At 38.9% G+C, this 24,692-nt stretch overlaps 1 protein-coding gene across 6 annotated transcripts; it reads right to left on the reverse strand.

Moving 5' to 3' along the window:
• On the reverse strand, positions 1-24,692 carry LOC311085723 (uncharacterized protein). Of its 6 annotated transcripts, XM_084118311.1 has the most exons (9): positions 24,429-24,692; positions 15,889-15,986; positions 6,017-6,226; positions 3,684-3,849; positions 2,852-3,607; positions 2,597-2,662; positions 1,713-1,783; positions 484-527; positions 1-186 (listed from the first exon to the last, which is right to left on the reverse strand). In XM_084118311.1, exons 1-9 carry the CDS (start codon positions 24,556-24,558, stop codon positions 132-134), a joined length of 1,596 nt encoding a protein of 531 aa, XP_083974437.1. In that variant the 5' UTR covers positions 24,559-24,692; the 3' UTR covers positions 1-131. The 6 variants fall into 6 exon arrangements, with proteins under 6 accessions (XP_083974437.1, XP_083974435.1, XP_083974439.1 ...); XM_084118309.1 differs by lacking the exon at positions 484-527; XM_084118310.1 differs by lacking the exon at positions 1-186 and having other exon boundaries at positions 196-527.

The raw sequence follows: 24,692 nt of genomic DNA on the forward strand, positions 1-24,692 counted from the left end.
CAATCGATTATTAGGATTTATTAGAAAACAGCAAAGAAACAGTTACATGCAATAAATATAGATAAGAAAACAAGAACAGCAAACTAAAACAGTAACTGAACCAAGAACAGGTACATAAACTAAACTAAACTTTATTCTTGGAAGAAAAGATTGTAGGGCTCCCAGGTGTCCGTCCATTTCATCCCACTGCAAATCAGTAAAAAAAAAAAAAAAAAAAAATCATATACAAATTTACAGAACAGGCTATGACATGTAACTATTGAAAATAGATTGACTTTTTTAAGGGCAAACATATTTTTGCATTCAGTTAAGACATTTAAAGACAAAATGTAAGCAAGAAAGATGTATTAGGCAATCAAAATGAATAAGTAAAAGTTTATTATAATACATGTAAAAACAAATATCCTAGATTTTTAGAACAGGTTTACCTCATTTCTATAATTACCGTAGTGCACCCTTATACAGGTTATATGTGATACATACCATCCTGAACATGGCTTCCATCTCACTTTGACCTCTTTGACACCCTTTAAAGGAGAAGTTCACTTTCAAAAAAACTTTTGCTGATAATTTACTCACCCCCATGTCATCCAAGATGTCCATGTCTTTCTTTCTTCAGTCGCAAAGAAATTAAGGTTTTTGATGAAAACATTCCAGGATTTCCCCCCATGTAATGGATTCTATTGGGACCCAAACGGTAGAAGGTCCAAATGACAGTTTAAGTGCAGCTTCAAAGGGCTTTAAACGATACCAGACGATGAATAAGGGTCTTATCTAGCGAAACGATCGGTCATTTCCAAAATAAATAAAAAAGTTTAAGTTTTATAAGCACAAACGCTCGCCTTGCTCTGTTCTGTGATGCGCGTTGAAGACGTCACGTAATACGCAATTACGTTGAAAAGGTCACACTTGACGTGTTTACAAATGTGCGGAAGGAGGACCATATACACATTTTCAAATGTATTTGTGTCAGTTTATCGTTTAAAATGCCCATTTCGTGTGCGTATCCTGGGTGTTTTAATATTAAAAAGCCAAAAAGAACATTTTCTTCAGGACAGAAATTTTTCAAGCGTGACCTTTTCAACGTAATTGCGTATTACGTGACGTCACGAACGCGCATCACAGAACAGAGCAAGGCGAACATTTGTGCTTATAAAACTTAAACTTTTTTATTTATTTTGGAAATGACCGATCGTTTCGCTAGATAAGACCCTTATTCATCGTCTGGTATCGTTTAAAGCCCTTTGAAGCTGCACTTAAACTGTCATTTGGACCTTCTACCGTTTGGGTCCCAATAGAATCCATTACATGGGGGGAAATCCTGGAATGTTTTCATCAAAAACCTTAATTTCTTTGCGACTGAAGAAAGAAAGACATGGACATCTTGGATGACATGGGGGTGAGTAAATTATCAGCAAAAGTTTTTTTGAAAGTGAACTTCTCCTTTAAGAAACATAAGCAACAACACACACACACACACACACACACACACACACACACACACACACACTAAACATCATGCTAAAAATACACATAAACACATAATACAAATAAACGTGCCTGTACCATGCCCTTATTAGGCCATAGATTCGTTCTCATTTCAAATACCGGTAAATGTACATTATAAAAAAAAAATTCTTACGTTTCAATCTTTTATCTTTTACTAAGGAATACATTTCTGACAAACATTTTCAAAATGAGTTCAATCTTACTTCCTTTGACATCCTGTTCCTTATGATCTTGTCATATGGAAATGTTTTTAATCTGGGATGTACTTGGCATTCTACAACAGAAAAATATAAAAGGATATAATATATAATCAGCAAATGTTTACACTCATGACATATCAACAGTTCGGTAAGCAATTCTTAATAAATAGAATGCATAAATCCTTGCAATGGCCTGGCCACCTGAAACCCTAAAAATGAACTGAAATTAGACCATCTGAAGTACAATTTGCTTTGAATTGGTTGTGTGGTTTGGTAATAGTGCACATTATGGAAACACTCATGGATGGCATGATTTTACATTTGCATAATGGCAAATATTTTATTTTGTCACTTGCATTCATTAGGAGCTGCTTATTTTGTATGGTCACTAAATATAAGTTCCTGTGGCGAGCAGGACGAGGTCGAGGGACGTGAGTGGACGGCACGAGACCGGTGGCGTGATTACTGATGAGCGACAAATGCGCGATGCACCGGTCTCTCACATCCCTCGACCTCGTCCTGCTCGCCACAGTTCCATTAACAGAATACTTGAAATTTGTTTAGAACTCATTCGGTATTATTTAAAAGAATTTAATTAAAACAGCAACCATGCACACGGGAATAGTTTGACGCCTGTACGCATTTAACCACTGTATTACAATCACAAAGTAAGATTAAACATTGAAGGGGATTATTCCAGTTTATGCACAATCAGTTGCATACACATATTCAGCATCATAGACATTATTGTCTATGATTAGTTATGGAATTTAACAATATTTTGCGACTTAAAAACAGCCTTTGAAAAATGATATTGAAATATGAACTTGTGTTCTACTTTGTACAATAGTTAGTCAGTTTTCATTAAAAATGCAAATACACAATACCTGCTTCTTTATACATCCATTTTCTTTGTTTGCCTCCTGTCCTTGGAATTATTGTGGATGAATTGTCTGTAAAACACACACACACACACACACACACACACACACACACACACACACACACACACACACACACAGTCAGAACTAAATCTGGATTAAAATGCTGGCATTGGCACTAAAATTGGGAATAGAACTTTTGTTCAAGCTTAAATAAAACTTATTGCATGTTTTTGCCTGAAATAAAATAAAAAAAATCACCTGCATCTTTGGGCTTAGATGGGGCAGCATGACTGTTCTGGCAGTGGAAAGAAGAGTTTGTAGATGGAAGATGTGAATCATAGAAAGGAGGGGTGATGCAAGAGGAGGTAGGGGTGAGGGGAAATAGTGTAGGAGGAGGAGTGGGGAAAGAAGAGGTAGGAGGAAGAAGGTTGATGTAAGAGGTCGTGGGAGGAGGAAGGTTGGAGGACGAAGATGGAGAAGGAAGAAGGGTATCAAAAGACGAGGAAGAATGAGGAATGCTGAAAGAAGAAGATGGAGGAGGAGGAAGGGTGTACAAAGAGGAGGAAGAAGGAGGAAGGCTGAAAGAAGAAGATGAAGGAGGAGGAAGGGTGTCAAAAGAGGAGGAAGGAGGAGGAAGGCTAGAGGAAGAAGATGGAGGAGGAAGGGTGTCAAAAGAGGAGGAAGAAGGAGGAAGGCTAGAGGAAGAAGATGGAGGAGGAAGGGTGTCAAAAGAGGAGGAAGAAGGAGGAAGGCTAGAGGAAGAAGATGGAGGAGGAAGGGTGTCAAAAGAGGAGGAAGGAGGAGGAAGGCTAGAGGAAGAAGATGGAGGAGGAAGGGTGTCAAAAGAGGAGGAAGAAGGAGGAAGGCTAGTGGAAGAAGATGGAGGAGAAAGGGTGTCAAAAGAGGAGGAAGGAGGAGGAAGGCTAGAGGAAGAAGATGGAGGAGGAAGGGAGGAAGTCGGGTGCTGGCAGACAGTTTCAGCAGTACTGGTGTTGTTTTGAAGCCTCAGGTAATCTATGAGAATTTTTTGAAAGAAATTTTGAAAATATTTCTTTGAATATTGCATGTGTAGATCATACGAAATACTTACTTTTAATACATATTTCATAAAGGCTAGTCATCCTTTCAAAGATGGCTTGAAGTGGTCCAACTGCAAATGGACCCATTGAAGTGATGACTTCAGCCACAAACCCATTTCTTTTCTCTTTAGAAATGAAGAGAATTGGCTTATAGCCAAGTACATCCAATTTCTTAACCTGTGAAACAAATGCACAGACAGTCGATAAGTATCGATGTTTTCATAATGGTAAGCAGGGACTTACCAGACAATTCTGTTGCAAATCAACTGGATTATCAAAGTAAAAAAGATGTCTAAATGTTTAATTGAGAAATGTAGCAAATCATAATGTACTAACTGCACATAATGTAAAAACTGCACCTAATGAAATAAGTATTACATTATTATTGAAATAAAATATTCATGATGTAATAATTTTCTCAAAACGTAATAAAATCTTGAGCTCATAATGTAATAACAATTTTTACATTTTGAGAAATGTATTACATTAGAAACTTACCAAAACATATCATATTTTCATTAATAGCTTTTAAAACAGAATACCAATGTTTTTTTGTTAAATTAATATATATGTAATATTAATTGCATGAATATTTAAATGTAGCATTTTGCAGGTAGTTTAAAGGTAGGGTAGGTAGGATTTTTATTAAAAACTTTTTTTCAAATTTGTTTAAACTGTCTTTATATACCAATACATAATTAAAATGTAAGTGCTCTAAAAAAAAGAGAGAATAAAAATCGAGTGACTGTAGACCTTTTAATCTGCAATAAACACAGCTCATTATTTCCATTCGGGACGAAACAATTGATTGGTTTGGGCGACTGTCACTCACTCTCGCAACCAATGGCTACCACCCCTGTCGCTAGATCTGCCCATATGCGCGTGCACCCGTTTGATTTGAGAGGCGCGGAACCTACGAAGAGTAAAATGATGGCAGAGAAAGAGCATTCAAAATTCAAAGCACCTGCATATGCAGTCAGCGAAGGCAAACAAGGCAAAAACTACTTCCTCGGACCCTGCCCGCACTCTTGAACGACCTCCTCTGCTTCGCCCTCGACCCCGGACCTGTCCTCGAACCGACGATGCGGTACTTGTCTCCGGAGTGTACGTTAGTCTTCATTAGTCAACAATGTTTTCATTATGGAAACTCTTACGTGCAAAACACCGTATATGTTATGAATCTTACACGAAATTCACCTTCATCACAGTTTAACTGATGGTAATGGAAAAACGTGCATCAATGCAACCTGTTTTTAGCTTTGCCTTATAAATATAGCTCGTTACCTATAAATATAGCTCGTTACCGAATCAAACTTTACCAGTATCGATATGCTAGCTTGATAGTGAGGTACTAAAAGAAATCTTATTTGTTTATATTCATAGTGATAAAGTTAGGTATTTTATTACATGTGATTCTGACATGATGTCACTGTATGTACTGCGCTCCTCTCCGCTCGTCTCAGGTAATAAATGCGTCTTCCAGCTGAGCCTGAGCGTTTGGCGTCACGCGTTCATGTGTTTTGGGGGCGTGGCTTTGGAAGGAGCTCAGAAGGGAGGGGGTGGGAGTGAATGGAAATAATGAGCTGTGTTTATTGCAGATTAAAAGGTCTACAGTCACTCGATTATTATACTCTCTTTTTCAGAGTACTTACATTTTAATTATGTATTGGTATATAAAGACAGTTTAAACAAATTTGGAATGTTTTTTTTTAGAAAAATCCTTCCATACAATACCTTTAAGACTGGATTTTGATTTTTTTTTCAATGTATTGTAAGGGAATACTAATATTTTTATGTTTAAAAAGCTATTACAGTAATGAAAATATGATATGTTTTGTTAAGTTTCTAATGTAATACATTTCTCAAAATGTAAAAATTGTTATTACATTATGAGCGCAAGATTTTATTACGTTTTGAGAAAATTACAGTATAAACATTTTATTACCATTATGAGTTGCTACAATAATATATTTATATATATATATAGTGTAATAGTGCGCTTTGAGTACCCAGAAAAGCGCTATAGAAATGTAACAAAGTATTATTATAATTCTAAATATAAATATATATATATATATATATATATATATATATATATATATCTTTTTAACATTTCTTTTTAAATAACAGATTTTTACTATTTAATTATTCATAGTTATATATACATTTGCTTATATTATAAGAATTATAAATATGAGAATACTTCACCTATACCCAGTGAATAATATGTTATCTGTATAATTTTGTATTTACCTCATTCATTTCAGTACAGTACAGTACAGTATAGGCTACTATAAACAGAATATAATATATACTGATACTACATTTGCAGAACAAGACTTACAGCAATGCGGGCAGAATCCACCACACGAGCAGCATTTCTGTGTTTTTTTGTGTTGGACTTCCATGCACTCTCCTCGATATACTTTTGTTTGTTTTTAACTCTCTGTCTGAGGGTTAAACTAGCAAAACATGTTTTACATGTTTTGGAGCTGGCATTGTTGAGTGCCTGGCAGTGGGGACATGGTTTCTGTTTTGGTTTTGTCATTTTGCTCTAAAAGAAAGAAAAAAATTAAAATACAATGCAAACAAAGCAAGTGCAGGCAACTGCTACAATTGGAGCTTTCTACCTGAGGTTTCTGTTTGGAAGCTACAGAATACTGTATAGTAGAAGGTGTAGTGGTGTGGACATAAAATTAGATAATTAGATAATATTTTTTTGGAATGCATGACAGAATGTAGATCATGTGAAAGAAATACTTCAAATGAAAATTCATTCAAACTATTTTTTTTTTACTTATCATTACAGTATGTGTATTAATGCAAATACCATATAAGCACATATAAGTCACATATTATGTATAACAAATGTACATATACATACACTTGTAGAAATTATATATGCCTGTGCATGGACATAGACCAAGTCGATATTCTATGTAAATAATAAAAAGTAAACCATCCATTAAATATTTAATCTATTATGGCAGTCTAACACAAATCCCAGGTCATAAAGTATCTGATAAACCCCAAATCATAAAGTATTAGCTAACATGCTAATGGACGTAGGCCTATTGGTAACACTTACCATAGTACCATTAGCATTAGCACCCGTCAATCGGTTTTAGGTATGGCTTTTATTCTCAATAAAAAATAAAATAAAATAATAATATATATATATCAACAACCCTGATAGACGTGTGAACAGGCCAGAAGCATACACAGTAGGCCTACACAATCATTTAATTATGCATACAAAGTATACATACACATGTGTTATGGATTTTAAAGCTTTGGAGTTGTTGGAGGTAGCCTAGCCCAGATAAAAGTCTTTACAGATAATATTAAAAAGATGATTTATGGACATTAAATACATTTATATAGCTATAGAAACTTAGCTATAAAAAAATATCAATTTAATAGGCCTTATTTCTTACCAGAGCTTTAGAAAATTGCGATGACGTAGGGTCTATAATATAATAGTCTATAATAAGATTTAACATTAAGCTTTGTATTAGTAGAAAACCTGTAGTATTTTCGAATTACCATGCTTTCCACCCTCATATCCCCCTGAGACAAGAGATTTATGTATTTTTTGTCTGAAAAAAATCCTCCGATGACGCAAAAATCGTCATTTTGCGTCATCGGGGGATTTTCTGGCCAGAGGCTAAAGACTACAGCCAGTAGATGGCGTTGTTCCGCATGTTTTCAGCCCGCCCATAGAGGGTGGGATCTCACTCACAGAATGTACAGTGTCAGCCATCTTTCTTTGGAAGCTAAACTAGCAGGCTCTTGTTCTGTGGAGATAGCTGAATAGTAGGAGAAAGCTGAGTAAGTAGGGGTTACATCCTCCTTTTCCCGGACTTGTCCGGCAGGCGAGATCGTTCAAAATGTCCGGGATTCGGCTTTTGCGTTCTGCGGTCGCCATTCATTGTTTACATGCACACCTTTTGTTTCAATCTAACTGAATTCATTCCGATCGGTGAATCTGAATGTAGTGTTTACATAAACGCTAAACAAGTGATCGGTTGATGTGCGTTTTACCATTGCTAAGAAAATTCCCGCTCCTCCGTGAGAGAGACCCGGCGCGTCTCAGTATGACGCCACCGGCCTCGCGCCGTTCTCCCGCGGCCATCAGCCTCGTCCTGCTCGCCACAGTAAACATAATGAATGAATGGCGACTGTAGAACGCAAAAGCCGAATCCCGGACATTTTGGGCGATCTCTAAATCCCAGGCAAACTCATCACGTAGGCTAGCCTTGATGTTTGTTTTCAACTGTGCTCCCTTACCAGTAGGCGTGGCCTCCTAAGGCAGCGAAGCAAGTGCATTCTGGGAGTTGTTGTCTTTCATCCACATAAGCCAAAAATAAATTTTCTGGCTTTTCTCAGTTTAGAAAGCTCCAAATTAAAAAAATTTCTTCACATTTCTTGTACTTAAATGACCTATTTTAAATACAAACTCATCTTCCCAGAGGTGAAGTATTCCTTTAATTTGACGTATAAGGCAAACCGTTGAAATCAATGGAATTTCCTGTTCGTCAATTAAGTGACGCCTAGGGGTACGTTCGAAGTCTTCTATGTAACGCGGAAGGCACTTGACCATGCTTCAGTTTTTGACGCCCAGGGGATGAGAATGGGTTGCAATGTTTTAAAAATATAATTTACTAAAGCATACTGTATCAGTGATTCATATTTCAGCCACAGAAATAAGATATTTTATTTTAAATTTAATACAGTGATTGCTTTTATTGGTCGCACCACACGATAAGTGGTCGCTCCAAATGACACGAAGACCTTATATAGTTAAAAATCTATTTAAATAGATCAATGAACACCACTTTTTTTTTTTTTACAAAAAAATAGATTTAAACCAGATTTTATACAAATTTCACAGAATTTTCCTGAATATAAACATTTTATAAACATTCTTTTTTATAAAAATTACATCACAAACACAAGTGCACCATTTAATTTAATGTGACTTAGAATTCCTTTCTAACAAATAATAATGTTATAGATATAAATTATTTCATAAAAGTATTGTATACAGGTAACATTTGGGGTCAATAGTTTTTTTGTTTTAAGTAATTAATAGTTTTATTAATCAAAGACACATTCAGTGTCACATTCAGGCACAGGCTATAATGTTACGAAAGATTCTATTTAAAATAAATGCTGTTCTTTTGAACTTTTTATTCATCAAATAATCCTGACATATAAAATGAATCACAGTTTCCACAAAAATATGAACATTGATAATAATCAGACATGTTTCTTGAGCAGCAAATCATTAGTGACTCTGGATCACAAAACCAGTCACCAGTCGCACAGGGTAGGGGTAAGTGTACCCATTAAGCCCATGTACCCTTTAAGCCCACTTTCAACTCTTAAGTCAAATTAAAAAAAGAGAAAATAATATTTTATGCTGCTTATTATTTTAACCAATCCAGTGATTTGTTACTTCCCTGGCATTTTTAATTGCATACCAATTACATTTGTCAATGTTGAGTAAGCCCCACCCATGTGCACGCTGTCTCAGGGGACCTCACACAAAGTCACCCCAAAACTTTGGTGTTTCGGGACCCTTCAGAAATCAACACATTTCAGCAATTTTCAGCCATTTCTTTGGTAACTACATTGATATTATGTCAAATAAGAGATAAATGTATTGTTTTTTGTGTATGAACAAATAGTACTTTATCATTTTATATCATTTTCCTTTAAATGGAAAGATGAGTTTTATTAGCTTGCGTTCAAAGCTAATCTCTAGGTCAAACCATTAGCCTTACAGAAAGATAGACTGCCAAAGAATTAAGCATGTGAACTGCAAACAATGAATGTTTTGTGATTCATTTTACATTCATTTACAAATAAATGCATCATAAATTGTTTTGTAGAGAAGATTATTTTTATAAATTAACTTTTTTTTAAGATGGGCTTAAATGGTACAGCACCACAAAACACATGCAAACTACAGCCAACACAAGCTAACCTTGAATGAAATACTATGATACTAGTCCACAGTATATTTAAGCTCCATGCATGTATTTGTAAACATATCTTATATTTTTAAAGGAAAACATTGTCTTTTTTCACCATTACTCACTATGTACCATTTAAGCCCACCTTATGTGTTTCAATGAGGAATCCCTCTAATTGCAAACTTTGATACATTTTTTGAAAGTGTTTAAAGATAACATGTCTTTGTGTGCTTTTACCTTACTAACCTTTTAACCTTACCTTACTTACACACAAATTACACACATTCATTCATATCCTATTTGTGGCAATAGCCAACAATACATTGTATGGGTCAAAATTATCGATTTATCTTTTATTCCAAAAATCATTAGGATATTAAATAAAGATCATGTTTTATATATTGTAAATGTCCTACCATAAATTTATAAACATTTATTTATGTGAGTGAATGCAGCAATATCGCAAACATAAATGAACAACTTTAAAGGAGATTTTCTCAATGTTTCGATTTTTTTGCACCCTCAGATTCCAGATTTTCAATAGTTGTATCTCAGCCAAATATTGTTCTATCCTAACAAACCATACATCAATGGAAAGCTTATTTATTCAGCTTTCATATGATGTATAAATCTCAATTTAAAAAAAATTGACCCATGTGACATTGACCCATTGAGTGGTTTTGTGGTCCAGGGTTACATATTAGAATGATTTCTGGAGGATCATGTGACACTGAAGACTGGAGTAATGATGCTGAAAATTAATCTTTGATCACAGGAATAAATTACAGTTTACTACATATTCACATAGAAAACAGATATTTTAAACTGTAATAATATTTCACTCTTTTCCTATCAAGGTACTCTGCTCTTGTTGCAGGGTCAGAATTTTTTCGCTTGGCAGTGGCATCTGGTAAAATAGATTAAAATAGTTTTAAATAAATAAATAGGCAATAATAAATACACTACTAATAAATGCATTATTACTAAACTGAAATTACATGCTCTAATTTTTTTTGTTGCATTTTTCTCATATTGTATAAAGAGTAAACACAAACTGTCTGAAATATATAAAAAAAATATCCCAAATTGCATAAAAATCAATTCCAAATTATACTAAAGTAAAGTACTGTTTTTATATAAACCGTCAATTGAATATAAAATCATAAAACTGCCAATCTAGGACATATATCTATCATGGAAAACAGTCTGCAGTGCTCGCACCACATGATATTTGGTCGCACCACATGATATTTTCAAATTCAGTCAAAATTTACAGGCACAGAATTGGCCACCTAAACAAAACGAGCTAGCTTGCCAAAAAAGGTCACTATGAAATTTATAATAAAAATATATATTTGTAGAAATAACTTTAATATAAATTTTTTTTTGAGGTCATACCACATGACATCCAAATTTGGTAACTACATACCAACCATTACAAAGGTTTATTTTTTTTTCCAATTTGAGAGAATTACAATCCTGCTTGCTGCTTTCATGGGTCCTTGGTAAATTGGTTTATTTATTCAAACACAGGTAACTTCCTGTGTTTGAATAGTTTTCAACATATAAGTCCCAAAATGGTAGTTCCTTGATGGTCGCACCACATGATATTTCATAAAATGGACATCATCGGACAAAGTTTGTTTGTATATTATGATGGAAATATAAATACAAATGCTTTGAATTTTTTTAAAGGATTACAAAACATTTTGGAAATCATGCCAAATAGTGCAGAAAATAAATTTGAATAAATTCAGAGTAATTTCAAAGACGTTTTCAAAACAGAAGTTATGGCTGGACGGTCGCACCACATGATGTTTTGACACTTTAAATAACAAAAAAAATAACAAATAAGTAAAGGTTTTTGAAAAGTTAAAGTGAGTACATACATGGGAGAGGTACTACAAATATACAGTATCTTTTTATGCTTTTAAACCCATTTTTGCCTGAAAAAATGCAATCGGACAGAAAATGTAGGCCATTGACCCAAAAACGTGTCCCATTTTGGCACCGAAGACATTGAGTTTAGATTGAAATGGGAAGCCATTTTAAAAAAATGTTCATTAGATCTGATTCTGCTAATCATTGAACATAGTAAGAAAGGAAAAAAAAGTGGTACAAGAAAAACTCAATGAGATAAAGTACAAATCTCTGGGATGAGTAATGATGACATAAAATTGCCATTTGAAAATAAATTGAAACAGGATCTTGAGAAACTTACAGCTTTGGTCATACAACAAACAATCAAGAAACTGAAGAGAGATGAAAACGATTTCAAAGATGACAGAGTCTACAAGTTGAGATCTGTGTCCTTCAATTTTACTACCAATAACTTCTAATATGTCTTCACCAGCTGCTTCTACCACGTCTAATTTTTTGGACGAAAGACCCAAACACATAAAATCCAACATAAAAAGAAGAAAACAAGGAGAGGCAGAAAACAGTCAAAGACAACAACTGAGACAACAACCATAGATTATCAGAGACCGGAACAAGAGCAGACGGTAATCAACCTATCTAAAACACTCTAGCCCCTGACTGTGTTAGTGTGTTGTCTAAAGGACTTTCTTTTTCTCCCACTTATCACACTAATGGGTTTAATACCAAGGTGGGTCTATTTAGATAGCCTCCATCTCAAAGTATGGTATCATCAAAATAATCAGACAACTGATAGCAAAGCTCAAAGATATCCCTTTAGACCAAAATCATACTTTATGCCTCCAATTTCGAATGGGACTGCTTTTACAAAAAAGGTGGACTTTGAAATTGAGAGACTGTTCCTATCATCAAATCAAAGAATTAGGGAGAACTTGACTAAATCCCAAAAACTGGCAATAGATCATTTGGCCAAGAATGAGTCTATAATCATAAAACCTGCAGACAAAGGGGAAGCGGTTGTGGTAATGGACAAAGACAAATATGTTGAAGAAGCCTCACAACAACTGAACATCAAGACTGCTATCAACGGCTGCTATCCAATCCAATAGACAACACAAGAGATAAATTAAAAGGATACTGAGTGGATTTCAAAACAGGAGCATATGTCAACATCCTAGAATCCCAGTGAACATCCAATCAATGTTCTAATATAAAAAAAAAATGCAGACAATTCTGTAATTTCAAGACAAATAAGATGTACAATATAAAAGCATTAATTCATTGCAATACTACTTTTGTGGTATACAGGTTATCATATAAATGTGGATGCTTCCATATAGGCCGGACCAAGAATTGGAGCATTGGTATGAGTATCGGAGCATAAGAATGCCATTAGAAAAGATAATTTGGATTATCCTATGGCAAAACACTCCCAAAATGTGCACAATAGTAATCCAGAAGGCCTAATGGTTGAGGGTTTAGAAATGATTAATAAGAATATTTAGGGAGGTGACCGATCAAAATTACTTTTACAGAGAGAAACATTTTATATATGATTTACAGGCCACAGTGTACCCTGGGTTGAATGAAGAAATAGATTTCAGTCCTTCTTTATGATCATTTTTCTGTATATACAGGGTGGGCCATTTATATGGATACACCGTAATAACATGGGAAGGGTTGGTGATATTAAAGTCCTGTTTGTGGCACATTAGTATATGTGAGGGGGCAAACTCCTCAAGCACATTTTATAAATGGTCAGAAACTTGTAAATAACTCATGAACGAATAAAGTTACGTTGAAACCAAGCACACCATTGTTTTTCTTGTGACATTACCAATAAGTTTGATGTGTCACATGGCCCTCTTCCTATTGAAAAAACAAAAGTTGTATCCAAGATGGCCGACTTCTAAATGGCCACCATGGTCACCACCCATCTTGAGGAGTTTGCCCCCTCACATATACTAATGTGCCACAAACAGGACTTTAATATCACCAACCATTCCCATGTTATTACGGTGTATCCATATAAATGGCCCACCCTGTACATTTGTTTTTGGATTCAATTTGCAATAGCCACCTAGTGGACTCTGTCTGTATGTGCATGCTTCATGTGGTAACTCATGTCACTCAGGTGTTTCTAATTAGCACACTGAAAAGGGGAAATTATTTGTTTGGAAACCACACCCTGAAGAAGGCTGTTTGCGCCGCTACGCGTGGGTTGCTTCTCCCCAATGTCTTTAAATGTTCTATTATGAAATAGTCAGTAAAATAAAGGATGATTTTTTTAATAATTTTGAAAAAGAGTGTCTTGGATTTTCTATTTTCAACCACTCTTACTGCCTGAAATTGTGTTAGAGCCATAATGTGTATTTTGCGTTATTTGTATTTTATCACGTGATTTTGACTAGTTTTAAATGGGTTTCGTATGCGTAATAATTCTGAAGAATAATAAGGAAGAAGGAAGGGTTGGTGCTAGACAGTCTTTTGACTGTGGAAAAAGAATTCATGTTTTTGAAATGTGAAAAGGTTCCAAATAGTTTTTTAGTTTGATTTCTGAAATGTCACAAGACAAAGAAAAAGTAAAGTTTTACAAGACATGTTATGGATTCATGCGTCAAATCCTTTGCGCCACATCTCCCTTGTGGAAATGGTGAAGAACGGAAAATGGTTCAGATCGCCATAACATTGTGTTACGTTTGAACTAATAATGTCTGAAATCATAGTTCCTGTTCAGATCCACAACTTTTGAGTAGGGAAGCCAATTTATTTTTTTTCACATTTGTTTCACAAATGTCTATTGAAAAAATGTCTTTTTATTTGATTTAGAACTGGTATGTGTTTTCTGGTGTACTTTAAAAGCGCTCAGTCGTGTAAAACATTTTTCACAAGCAGAACACGTGTAAAGCTTCCCCTTTGTATGAACTTTCTTGTGCGTCTTTCTTTCTCCAGAATGAAAACACAGATGTAATTTCAAAGCTCGAACACTTCTGAAACTCTTCCTGCACTGATAGCATGTGTGTGGCTTCTTTCCGGTGTGGATTTTCATGTGATCCTTAAGGAGTCTTTTTTGTGTGCAGCTTCTCTTCTGGTGCCGCTTCAGTTCACCCTCTGTACAATAGTTTTTTCCACAAACATAGCACACATACTTCTTCCCACCACTGTGTCTTTTCTGGTGAAATTTTAAACCACTCACCCATAAAAATCCCTTTCCACACAAATAACACACGTGAGGCTTCACTCCAGTGTGGATTTTCTTGTGTCTCTTTAGGAGATATTTTAGGGCAAAACTTTTCCCGCATTGCTCACATGAGTGCGGCTTCTCTCCGGTGTGTATTTTCATGTGAATCTTAAGGTATCTTTGTGAAAAACTCTTCCCACACTGATCACATATGTGCGGCATTTCTCCATTGTGGATTTTCAGGTGATCTTTAAGGGTTCCTTTTTGTGAAAAACTCCTCCCACACTGATCACATGTGTGCGGCTTCTCTCCAGTGTGGATTTTCATGTGTTTCTTTAGGAGATATTTTAGGCCAAAACTTGTCCCGCACTGATCACATGTGTGCGGCTTCTCTCCGGTGTGGATTTTCATGTGTCTCTTAAGGGTTTCTTTTTGTGTAAAACTCTTCCCACACTGATCACATGTGTGCGGCTTCTCTCCAGTGTGGATTTTTAGGTGATCATTAAGGGCTCTTTTAACTGTGTAACTCTTCCCACACTGATCACATGTGAATGGCTTCTCTCTAGCGTGGATTTTCACGTGACGATTAAGGGCTCCTTTAATTGTGAAACTCTTCCCACACTGATCACATGTGTGCGGCTTCTCTCCAGTGTGGATTTTCATGTGTCTCTTAAGGGTTTCTTTTTGTGTAAATCTCTTCCCACACTGATCACATGTGTGCGGCTTCTCTCCAGTGTGGATCTTTAGGTGATCATTAAGGGCTCCTTTAACTGTGTAACTCTTCCCACACTGATCACATGTGAATGGCTTCTCTCTAGTGTGGATTTTCACGTGACGATTAAGGCCTCCTTTAAGTGCGAAACTCTTCCCACACTGATCACATTTGTGCGGCTTCTCTCCGGTGTGGATTTTCATGTGTCTCTTAAGGGTTTCTTTTTGTGTAAAACTCTTCCCACACTGATCACATGTGTGTGGCTTTTCTTCACTATGAACTATCATGTGAAATTTAAGAATTTGTTTGTAAGGGAAACTCTTCCCACACTGATCACATGTGAAAGGCTTCTCTCTGCTATGAACTGTCATGTGATTTTCAAGACTTTGCTTGTGTGGGAATATTTTTCCACACTGAAAGCAAGTGAAATTTTTGATGGCTCTTCTCACTACAAGTTTACTTACGGTCTGTGAGCAGCTCAAAGATTTTTCTTCAGTTTTGACACGATGTTCCTCCTCCGCTTCATCCAGTCCTTCACTGTCTTTAATCTCTTCCATCGGGTCTAAAATGAAAGTTAAAAAGTAACAATTTTCAGTAAATCATCAAAAAAAAAAAATTAACATTTGCTCTAAGGTAGTGTAACCAATTAGCTCAAAAGAAATATTAATAATTAATCAAAACTTGTTATAATTAATTAATAGCTGGTAGGATTTACGGCTCTGTCTCAAGTGTGGTTAGACATGGGTCTTGCCATTTGTTCTTGCTGGCCCGGGGCCGTCGGGCAGTCCTTATTGGCGAGCCCTGAATATATAATGCTATAGTGTAATAATCTGTATCAATATTTTATTTAATGAGAAGAACAATAATAGTACCAATAATTTATTGTTGAATGACTATTTTTGACAACCTTACTGAATTTATCTTCCTCTCCCTTCATACTTTAGCGCTTTTTTTAATAACAAAAAAAGTATTATATTATGTTAATATTTTATATTTTGTAAACTTGCAAGGCTTTGTTTTTAAAATAAGGACATTAATTATGCTTTAATGCTCAGTCACTTGCAAAATAGTCAAAACGATATGCATTAAATCGTGATTAAATAGTGATTTTCTTTAAACAAATAAGATATTTTTGCCATATCACCCACGGTGGGGTTACATTAACGTACTCAGTTTCCTAACGTAACCTCGGTTCTCTCTAGAAGAGGGAACGAGTATTGCATAAGTCGCTTACACTGTGGGTAAAGTCATCTTTTCTCGAGATCTGAAGCCAAAAAATTATCCTTAATTTTGTGTTTATTGTCAATGCAGTGCGGCAGCCAGCAGACTATGGCAGGCTGTATAAGCGTGCTCATTGGCTGACTTGCGGCTGGGCCAGGTTTGGGCCAGCGCGTCCTCGCTTTTTAAAAGAAATCTCAGGCAATTGTCTTTCAACGCAAAAAGGTCTACTTCCGCTTTGCCGAAAAGGTGCCACAGTAACTGGACTGTTTGAGGGTGCAGGGACCATTCTCCCGGGGGAATGTTGTCCCTGGACAGCCTGTCTGGGCTGACATTCCTGAGGCCCGGAACATGCGAGGCTCTCAGCGAGCGCAGCGAGTGATGGGCCCACACAAGAAGGCGTTCTGTCAGTTTGCAGAGGTTCCTGGTAAAGGTCTGCACCCGCGGGTCGCGACGCAAAACAGTGCGGCGCGGGACAAATTTTGAAAGGTCATTGCGGGAGCGTGCGGGATGATGGAGGTGCACTTGCGGGTACGGGCGGGAGGGATGATACACTGCACTCCCGCAAATTTTTTGAAAAATTATTATTATTATTATTATTATTATTAATATTATTATTATTATTAAAAAGTAGGCCTAGGCTATTTTCAGTTTAACATCTGCACTGAGGCTCAAAGCCCAAATAGTTTTTTAGTCTCAATGTTTTACGAATGTTCATGGCTAGCCTATGTGACCAGAACATTAACTAATATACTGTATAATATATATATATATATATTAGATAGATAATAATATTACCTAATCAAATAGATTTTATATTTTTGTTTTTGGTTACTGTTAGCCTACTATTGTGAATATTTTGCTGTTCGTAATATGGGACCGTTTCGTGTTTTGTGATCACATTTTAAATGTTTAAATGGCCTGTGATATAGTCTATAGTCTAGGCTAGATAAGAATGATCTGTTTTACAAATGTTCCTATGTAGGCCATGCCTAAGGCTGTTTTTATGTTACACGATAATTAAGCCTATTGGAATTTGGGCCGATTAATGTTTATCTTTGTTGGCGTTAGTTACTGAGGCCTAGGCCTATTTAATGTTTTGTATGGTTGAACATGCAGGCTTACCAATAAATATGTAACCAAGTAATGGTAAGGAATTATGTGCACACGCATTTTTTTCCCCAAGACCTTTCGTGAGACAGAAAGTGAACATCCATACTGCCTGCCGTCTTGCGGGCATTTGCGGGCGGGAGCGGGACTAAAAATGACAAATTTTTGCGGGAGCGGGACTGAACAGTGCGGGAGCGGGACTGAACATTGTGTCTCACGCAGGTCTCTAGTTCCTGGATCTGACACCGCCCTGGCGATTCACATAGGACACCACAGACATATTGTCCGAGCGGACTAGAACATGGTGGCCCCGTATGTGAGGGAGGCAGCGATTCAGCACGTTCTCGACCGCTATCATCTCAAAACAGTTTATATGAAGGCTTTCTCCAGGTCTGACCACAGGCCGAACGGCAGGACAGTGTATTGATATACCTGACCGTCAAAGGCGAATCTCAAGAATGGCCTGTGACGGAGTATTATCTGAATCTGAAAGTAAGCGTCTTTCAGATCGAGGGAAATAAACCAGTCTCCCGGGCGAATTTGCGCGAGGATCTGTCTGGTTTTGAACATTTTGAACGTCTTTTCATAAGAGCTTTGTTCAAATGCCTCAGATCTAGAATCGGTCTGAGAGCTCCGTTCTTCTTGGGCACTAGGAAATAATGGCTGTAAAAGCCTGACTCGCTCAGAGAAGGCGGTACCGGTTCTATAGCCCCTTTGCACAGAAGTTTCGCTATTTCTGCACGAAGTAGATGTGCTACTTCCCCATTCACTCTCGTCTCGGTTCAGGCTCGAAAGCGCGGGGGACGGCGAGCGAACTGCAACGAATAGCCCTGCTTTACTGTGCTCAGCACCCATTCTGACACGCCTGGAATAGCTTCCCATGCATTTGCATGTGTGGCTAGGGGCAGAATGGCCTCCGGGTTCCGGTCGCCGCATTCTGCGGGCTCGAGAACCTGATTCGGAGGCGTGGAGACTCGGTGCCTGAATACACCGGCTTGCAGACAGCGATGGCTAGCCGTTTTATACATGATGTCCTGGTGGCTTTGGACGGGGAACATTTTGTGATGTGATGATGACACATCTGTGATGTAACCGGCAGAGAGTGGCCGTGTGACAGAGCGAACAGTGAGTAGATGTGGGCACGGGCTCGTGGGCACATATCTGCAGTAGCCATAGCAAAGGGGACTGACAGAGCGGAATGCTTTGATGGTGGACCGGCCGCGGCGGGACTTAACCGTCTTTTCCTCCTTTGAGTGGCTAGGAGGACTTCGCGGGCTCAGGTTTCAGCGTGATCTTAGGCCGGGGTCCCCGTGGGGGAGGCGGCCTGTTGCGGCTGGACGAGCGCGATCTAGGGCGGCCGTCCTGTCGTCGCTGCGAAGGCGGAGGCTGAGCTGGACGCTGGGTGGAGCTTCGTGCAGGCTGGTCCCGAGGGCGGCGTGCGGCTGAGCTCGAGCGTTGAGGCAGAAGCAGATTCATAGCCTGCGTGGTCTTTTGTACCTCCGAGAAGCAGTCTACAATCCCACTAACCGCTGGGCCGAAGAGGCCGGTGGGGGAGAGCGGGGCATTGAGAAAAATGGCCAGCTCAGACTCCATGTCAGCGAGCGTCAACCAGAGGTGCCTTTCTGTGACGGTCAGCGAGGACATGCACCTTCCAAGAGCCTGGGCAGCAGATTTAGTAGCGCGAAGGGAGAGATCCGTCGCGCTGCGCAAATCCGTGATGGAGGCAGGATCCGGGCCTTTCTCATCCAACACACGGAGGAGATCGGCTTGCAGGATCTGAAGTACTGCCATGGAATGCAAGGCTGAGGCGGCGGAGAAAGCGCGGCCGACAAGGGCTGATGTAGTCTTGCAGGCTTTGGACGGGAGGGCAGCCTTTGAGCGCCATCCAGAAGGCGGACAAAGGTGCGCTGCGACCGCTTCCTCCACAGGGGGGATGGAAGTAAACCCCTTCTCGGTGGCGCCGTCAACCTGTGAGAGCGCCGAGGAGACATGAGAGTGTACTCTCGCAGAGAATGGTGCATTCCACGATTTCAAGAGCTCAGAGTGGAGTTCCGGCAGGAAGGGTGCAGTCCTAGACGTGGGTGCTTGGCGGCGGCTGTGAAGAAAGCAGCCGTCGAGTCTGTTCGGCGCGGGCTCCTTGGGCAGTGACCACTTGAGGCCAAGTTGGTTGACGGCCTTAGTGAGGAGGCGCAGAAGCTCCGCGTCTACCCCGGCCTGAGAACGGCCGGACTCCTGGACTGACGAGGATGTAGAACTGGACCAATCCTCGCTGTCAGAGGCCAGGATAGAGCAGCTGTCAGCAGCGGTGTCCTCGTCCACTTCAGCCGCTTCATCCCCTGAAGCAGTGGCAGCACGGGCGGGGGCTGGCGGCTGTGCGTCCGGGAGGGGGGCGGAGAAGGAGAGAGAGAGGCTCGAGGGCAGGGTTCCGGCGAGCTCTTAAGCGCCACATAAGACTCCGGTGGCCTCTGGGAGCGGCGCTTCTTTCTGCACGGCCCAGCAGAGACAGTCGGAGTGACAGCTTCATCAGGGAAGGCTTCAAGTCGAGCCCGCAGGGTCGACATTGAAAGCTCCTCGCACTCAGGGCAGGTGCCCGTAGAGAGTGCAGATGCACAGATCTCCGGTGCTGAGCGGGGCGCGGCTCGAGGGACAGGAAGATCAAGGCATTTTTACAAAAACTTTTAGATAGAAAATGTGTCGCAGCGGCGAACACACAAAGTAGATAAAGGATACTGTCGCCGGATAGCTCAGCAGGCACGGATGGCTGAAGGCGGCGAAGGCGGCCGGCTTCCTCAGACGCTTCCTAAGCTTGCTGGTCGCTCGATTCAACGGCGGCGGCTTCTCAAGATCCAGCGATGCGGAGAGCTTCGCTGAAGAGATGAAAAAGCAGAGTTCAGCCAGTCGAGCCCTTCCTTATTTATGCTAAGCCACACCCATTCTGACGGGCTGTGACGCGTAGAGGGCGCAACGTTACACGCAGGGCTCACCGATAGGCTGCAGCAGTTGCCGCAAGTCAGCCAATGAGCACACTTATACAGCCTGCCATAGTCTGCTGGCTGCCGCACTGCGTTGACTAGGCCCGGAGTGGGTAATCGGGAGAATCGGGAGAATTCCCGGTGGGCCGCTTCACTTTTGGGCCGGTCGAGGAAATGTTTTTTTTTTCACATTTCAATGTCACGTTAGTTACATAGGCTACACACGTTTTGCATTCTGACACCGCAGCGCGCAGCCTCTGCATGGGTTGTACCATGTGAGGGAGTTCTCCCCTCCCCTCCTATAGAGTTGGTTGGGTCCATAGTCCGTCTTTTCCAAAATGTTTTCTCAGGTAGGCTACCGCGGCACCGCCGGCACCTACCGATGGCTGGGCCGGCCCTACCGTAACGGTACACGTCAGGGAGGATGGGTGGGAGGAAGCGGCCAGGAGGTATGGAAGCTTTGTTTCCGCCACAGAATAAAACATTTTAAAAGATAATTGCGACTTTTTATCTCACAATTGCGAGTTTACGAAATTTTCTCAGAATTGCAAGATATAAAGTCAGAATTGCGAGATATAAAGTCAGAATTGCGTGATATAAAGTCGCAATTGCGTGTTATAAATAGGGTTGTTCCGATTCCGATACTAGTATCGGAAATGCCGCCGATACCAATAAAAATTCTGGCATCGGTATCGGCGAGTACATCTACCCATGTACCGATCCGATACCATTTTATTAAACAATACCTAGTTATGCACGCTAGCTTTGCTTTACGCTGCAAATCGGAGATCAATTCTTCTTCGCTGCTCTAAACAGTGGTTGCTTGTGGCAAAACAGGAAGTTGTGCTGTTGCCACAAGCAACCACTGTTTAGAGCAGCGAAGAAGAAATGAAAACGCACATTTTCAGATGCAGGCGCGCGGCAAGCGCATAATGTAAGAGACGCTGACGCCCAACATCAAATGGCAAACGTAATGAAAACGGAACAAAATTGCGCTACTCGTTATTTTGTGCTTCACGGACCATTAAACAGTTTGAAACAATGCAGCGTGAGCCGATCTTGATCAAGCTACACTGTTGCTACACAGCGCTAAGAGATCCAGTAAAGAAAGCATTTGAATTCGCCACTGAAGTAATAACATCGCTGCGAGATCTAGTGAGAAACATTCATATTTCTCCGTTATTAACGGATCAAACAGCGCTGACGTGGAAACCAGGAACATTGTGCTTTCAAGTAACGTTACGTTGGTTTTATTTTGACATTATGAATAAAATTGCTGCCCTTAAATGTTAATCTGAAATAAAATAAACCTTTGTTTATAACTTAAGTACTACAATATTACATTTCATTTTTTATAAGGAGCTGTTTTTGTTTTATATGCCAATTATAGCTCCATCATTGCTCAAAGTAAAAAATGATCATACTTTATGATGTTAATAAAAAATAAATAAATAAAAAATGTAAATCAAGGGAATTTCTCTGGCATTTCTTTCTTTTTGCTGTATTGAAAACGTACCGAACTGTGACACCAGTGTATGGTATCGAACCGAACCGTGAATTTTGTGGACGTTACACCCCTATTATTCATATATAATTTTTTAGATTCCTAGATTTATTTGTTGCACTTTTTATACAGTTATATTGTAAAACTAAAATACCTTTTATAAAATAATTCTATCAATTCATACAGGGCTAGTATGAATTGCAGCTGTATACACACCCAGGTATCGGATTAGTACTCGGTATCGGCCGATACCCTGAGTCCAGGTATTGGAATCGGTATCGGGAAGGAAAAAAGGGTATCGGAACATCTCTAGTTATAAAGTCAGAATTGCGAGATATAAAGTCAAAATTGCGTGAAATAAAGTCGCAATTGCTTCTTATAAAGTCAGAATTGCAAGATATATAGTCAGAACTGCGTGAAATAAAGTCGCAATTGCTTTTAAAGTCAGAACTGCAAGATAGTCAGAATTGTGTGATATAAAGTCGCAATTGCTTCTTATAAAGTCAGAATTGCAAGATATAAAGTCAGAACTGTGTGAAATAAAGTTGCAGTTGCTTATAAAGTCAGAACCGCAAGATATAGAGTCAGAATTGTGATATAAAGTCGCGTTATAAAGTCAGAATTGCGAAATATAAAGTCAGAATTGTGTGAAATAAAGTCGCAATTGCTTATAAAGTCTAAGTGAATTATTATTTAACCTTTACATTATTTGTTATTAATACAAACTACACAATAGTAAGAGCTGAACTGTTGCTTCATTTATCCAATTTAGAAAAAGTGCTAATTTGGAATTCCACCATGGAAAAAGTGGGCCGGTTTTGGGCCTGAAACTCCCGGGCTGAAAAGTGGCCCCACTCTGGCCCTGGCGTTGACAATAAATCAGATCTCGAGAAAAGATTACTTTACCCGTAGCGCAAGCAACTTACGCAATACGAGAGAACCTCTCGTAAGAGAACTAGTAGTTCTCTCATAAAGCATAGTGAAATAAATACAAATTCAAGATACATTATACAAGACATAGGCTAACAATATCACACACACAATGTCCTGGAATATGTGTTCATTTATAGATCAGTTCATTTACAAATTAATGCAGGAAAGTCTGTTTTAAGGTCTGTTTCTCTTTCCTATGGACATTTTTCCCAGCAATAAAACAATCTGATAGTCTCCTTGGTGACTGAGGCCTTTTCTGCTTTCTTGTCTCTTTTGTGGGGATGTTTTTAATTACTAAAAGTGAGCTTTAAAGCTTATTTGTTAAATGTAGCAAATAGTTATGTATCTGATTGTCTCAGTCGTTACAATAGTTATTAGTTAAAGGTTGTATCAGCGATTTCAGGCCCAAAAAAGGCCCAAACATAAATGATCATATTCATCTTATCTTTCCTAACCGTCATAGGCAGCCGTGCACGAGCGCAAAACCTCACAACACCCACCCCTGTCGGCGATTGGTTGGAACACTATTTATTTTGGTTGAGTGGTGGTGAAACCATTTGTTTTTGTGTGCAGATCTCAGAGCCTAGGCTGCCTACAGAGACGCGTTTTTTGACGGCCTGCTTATGGGGCGGGCAGCTAGCGGATCGTTAGGAAAGATTAGATGAATGTGATCATTGTTTGGGCCTGAAATCGCTGATACCACCTTTAACATTCTTGTTGTGAACGAGCCTTAACACTTATTAACACCATACAAGTAAAAGTTTGAGTTCAAAGAAAGATGAAAAAAAATCTTACTTTTAACAGAAATGGTTTGCTTTGTCATTGTGTTGTATTGTGCAGTGCACCATATTGCATTTGCAGTAAGACATTCATTGAATAGTACAATGATGTTCGCACCAAAAAAAGTGTTATTTATACTTGTTCAAAGCATTTAGCCTATGCATTATTTATTTAACCTCTTTCACACCTTTCGGGATTTTTTCCCACACACACACACGCACACACACACACACACACACACACACGCACACACACACACACACACGCACACACACACACACACACACACACACACAAAACATCTTTAGTGTTCTGCAGAAGAAATTCATCCAGATTTTTAAAGTTAAGGACGTGTAAATTATATCAGAATTTATACCTGTATGATTGAATGGATATGTTGACTGGCTAACCATTAAAGAACTGCTACAGTTTTATAACTTTAATGTTTCACAGCATCATTAATGAAGAATCAAAAATAAACACCAACCTATCTGTTCTTCAGTCTCTTCAAGCTTCACTCTGAGGAGTTCTTGATCAGGACCACTCCTGTTCTCACTGTAATCTTCAATAAACTCCATTTTTACAGGTTTCTGTTCTTCCTGCTGGTCTGGATGCATCTCTTCACTTGGAAATAGTGATCGTTTAAAAAACCGCTTCGTGAAGGTTCAAATACTTTGCAAATCTTTTGTTTTGAATCAGCTGTTGTTCAGAGCTCGTCTCCTCTTCTTCAGTGTTTGCCGGTTTGTGAAAT

This window comes from Abramis brama (genome assembly GCF_963993115.1).
Source record: "Abramis brama genome assembly, chromosome: 6".
Classification (NCBI taxonomy): Eukaryota; Metazoa; Chordata; class Actinopteri; order Cypriniformes; family Leuciscidae; genus Abramis; species Abramis brama.

Excerpts from the sequence above, each read along its gene's own strand:
- LOC311085723 (XM_084118308.1), bottom strand. The coding sequence starts at position 24,558 with ATGCATCCAGACCAGCAGGAAGAACAGAAACCTGTAAAAATGGAGTTT. Across the intron at positions 15,987-24,428 it reads AGAGACTGAAGAACAGATAG|ACCCGATGGAAGAGATTAAA; the intron begins GTTGGTGTTTAT and ends CTTTCATTTTAG.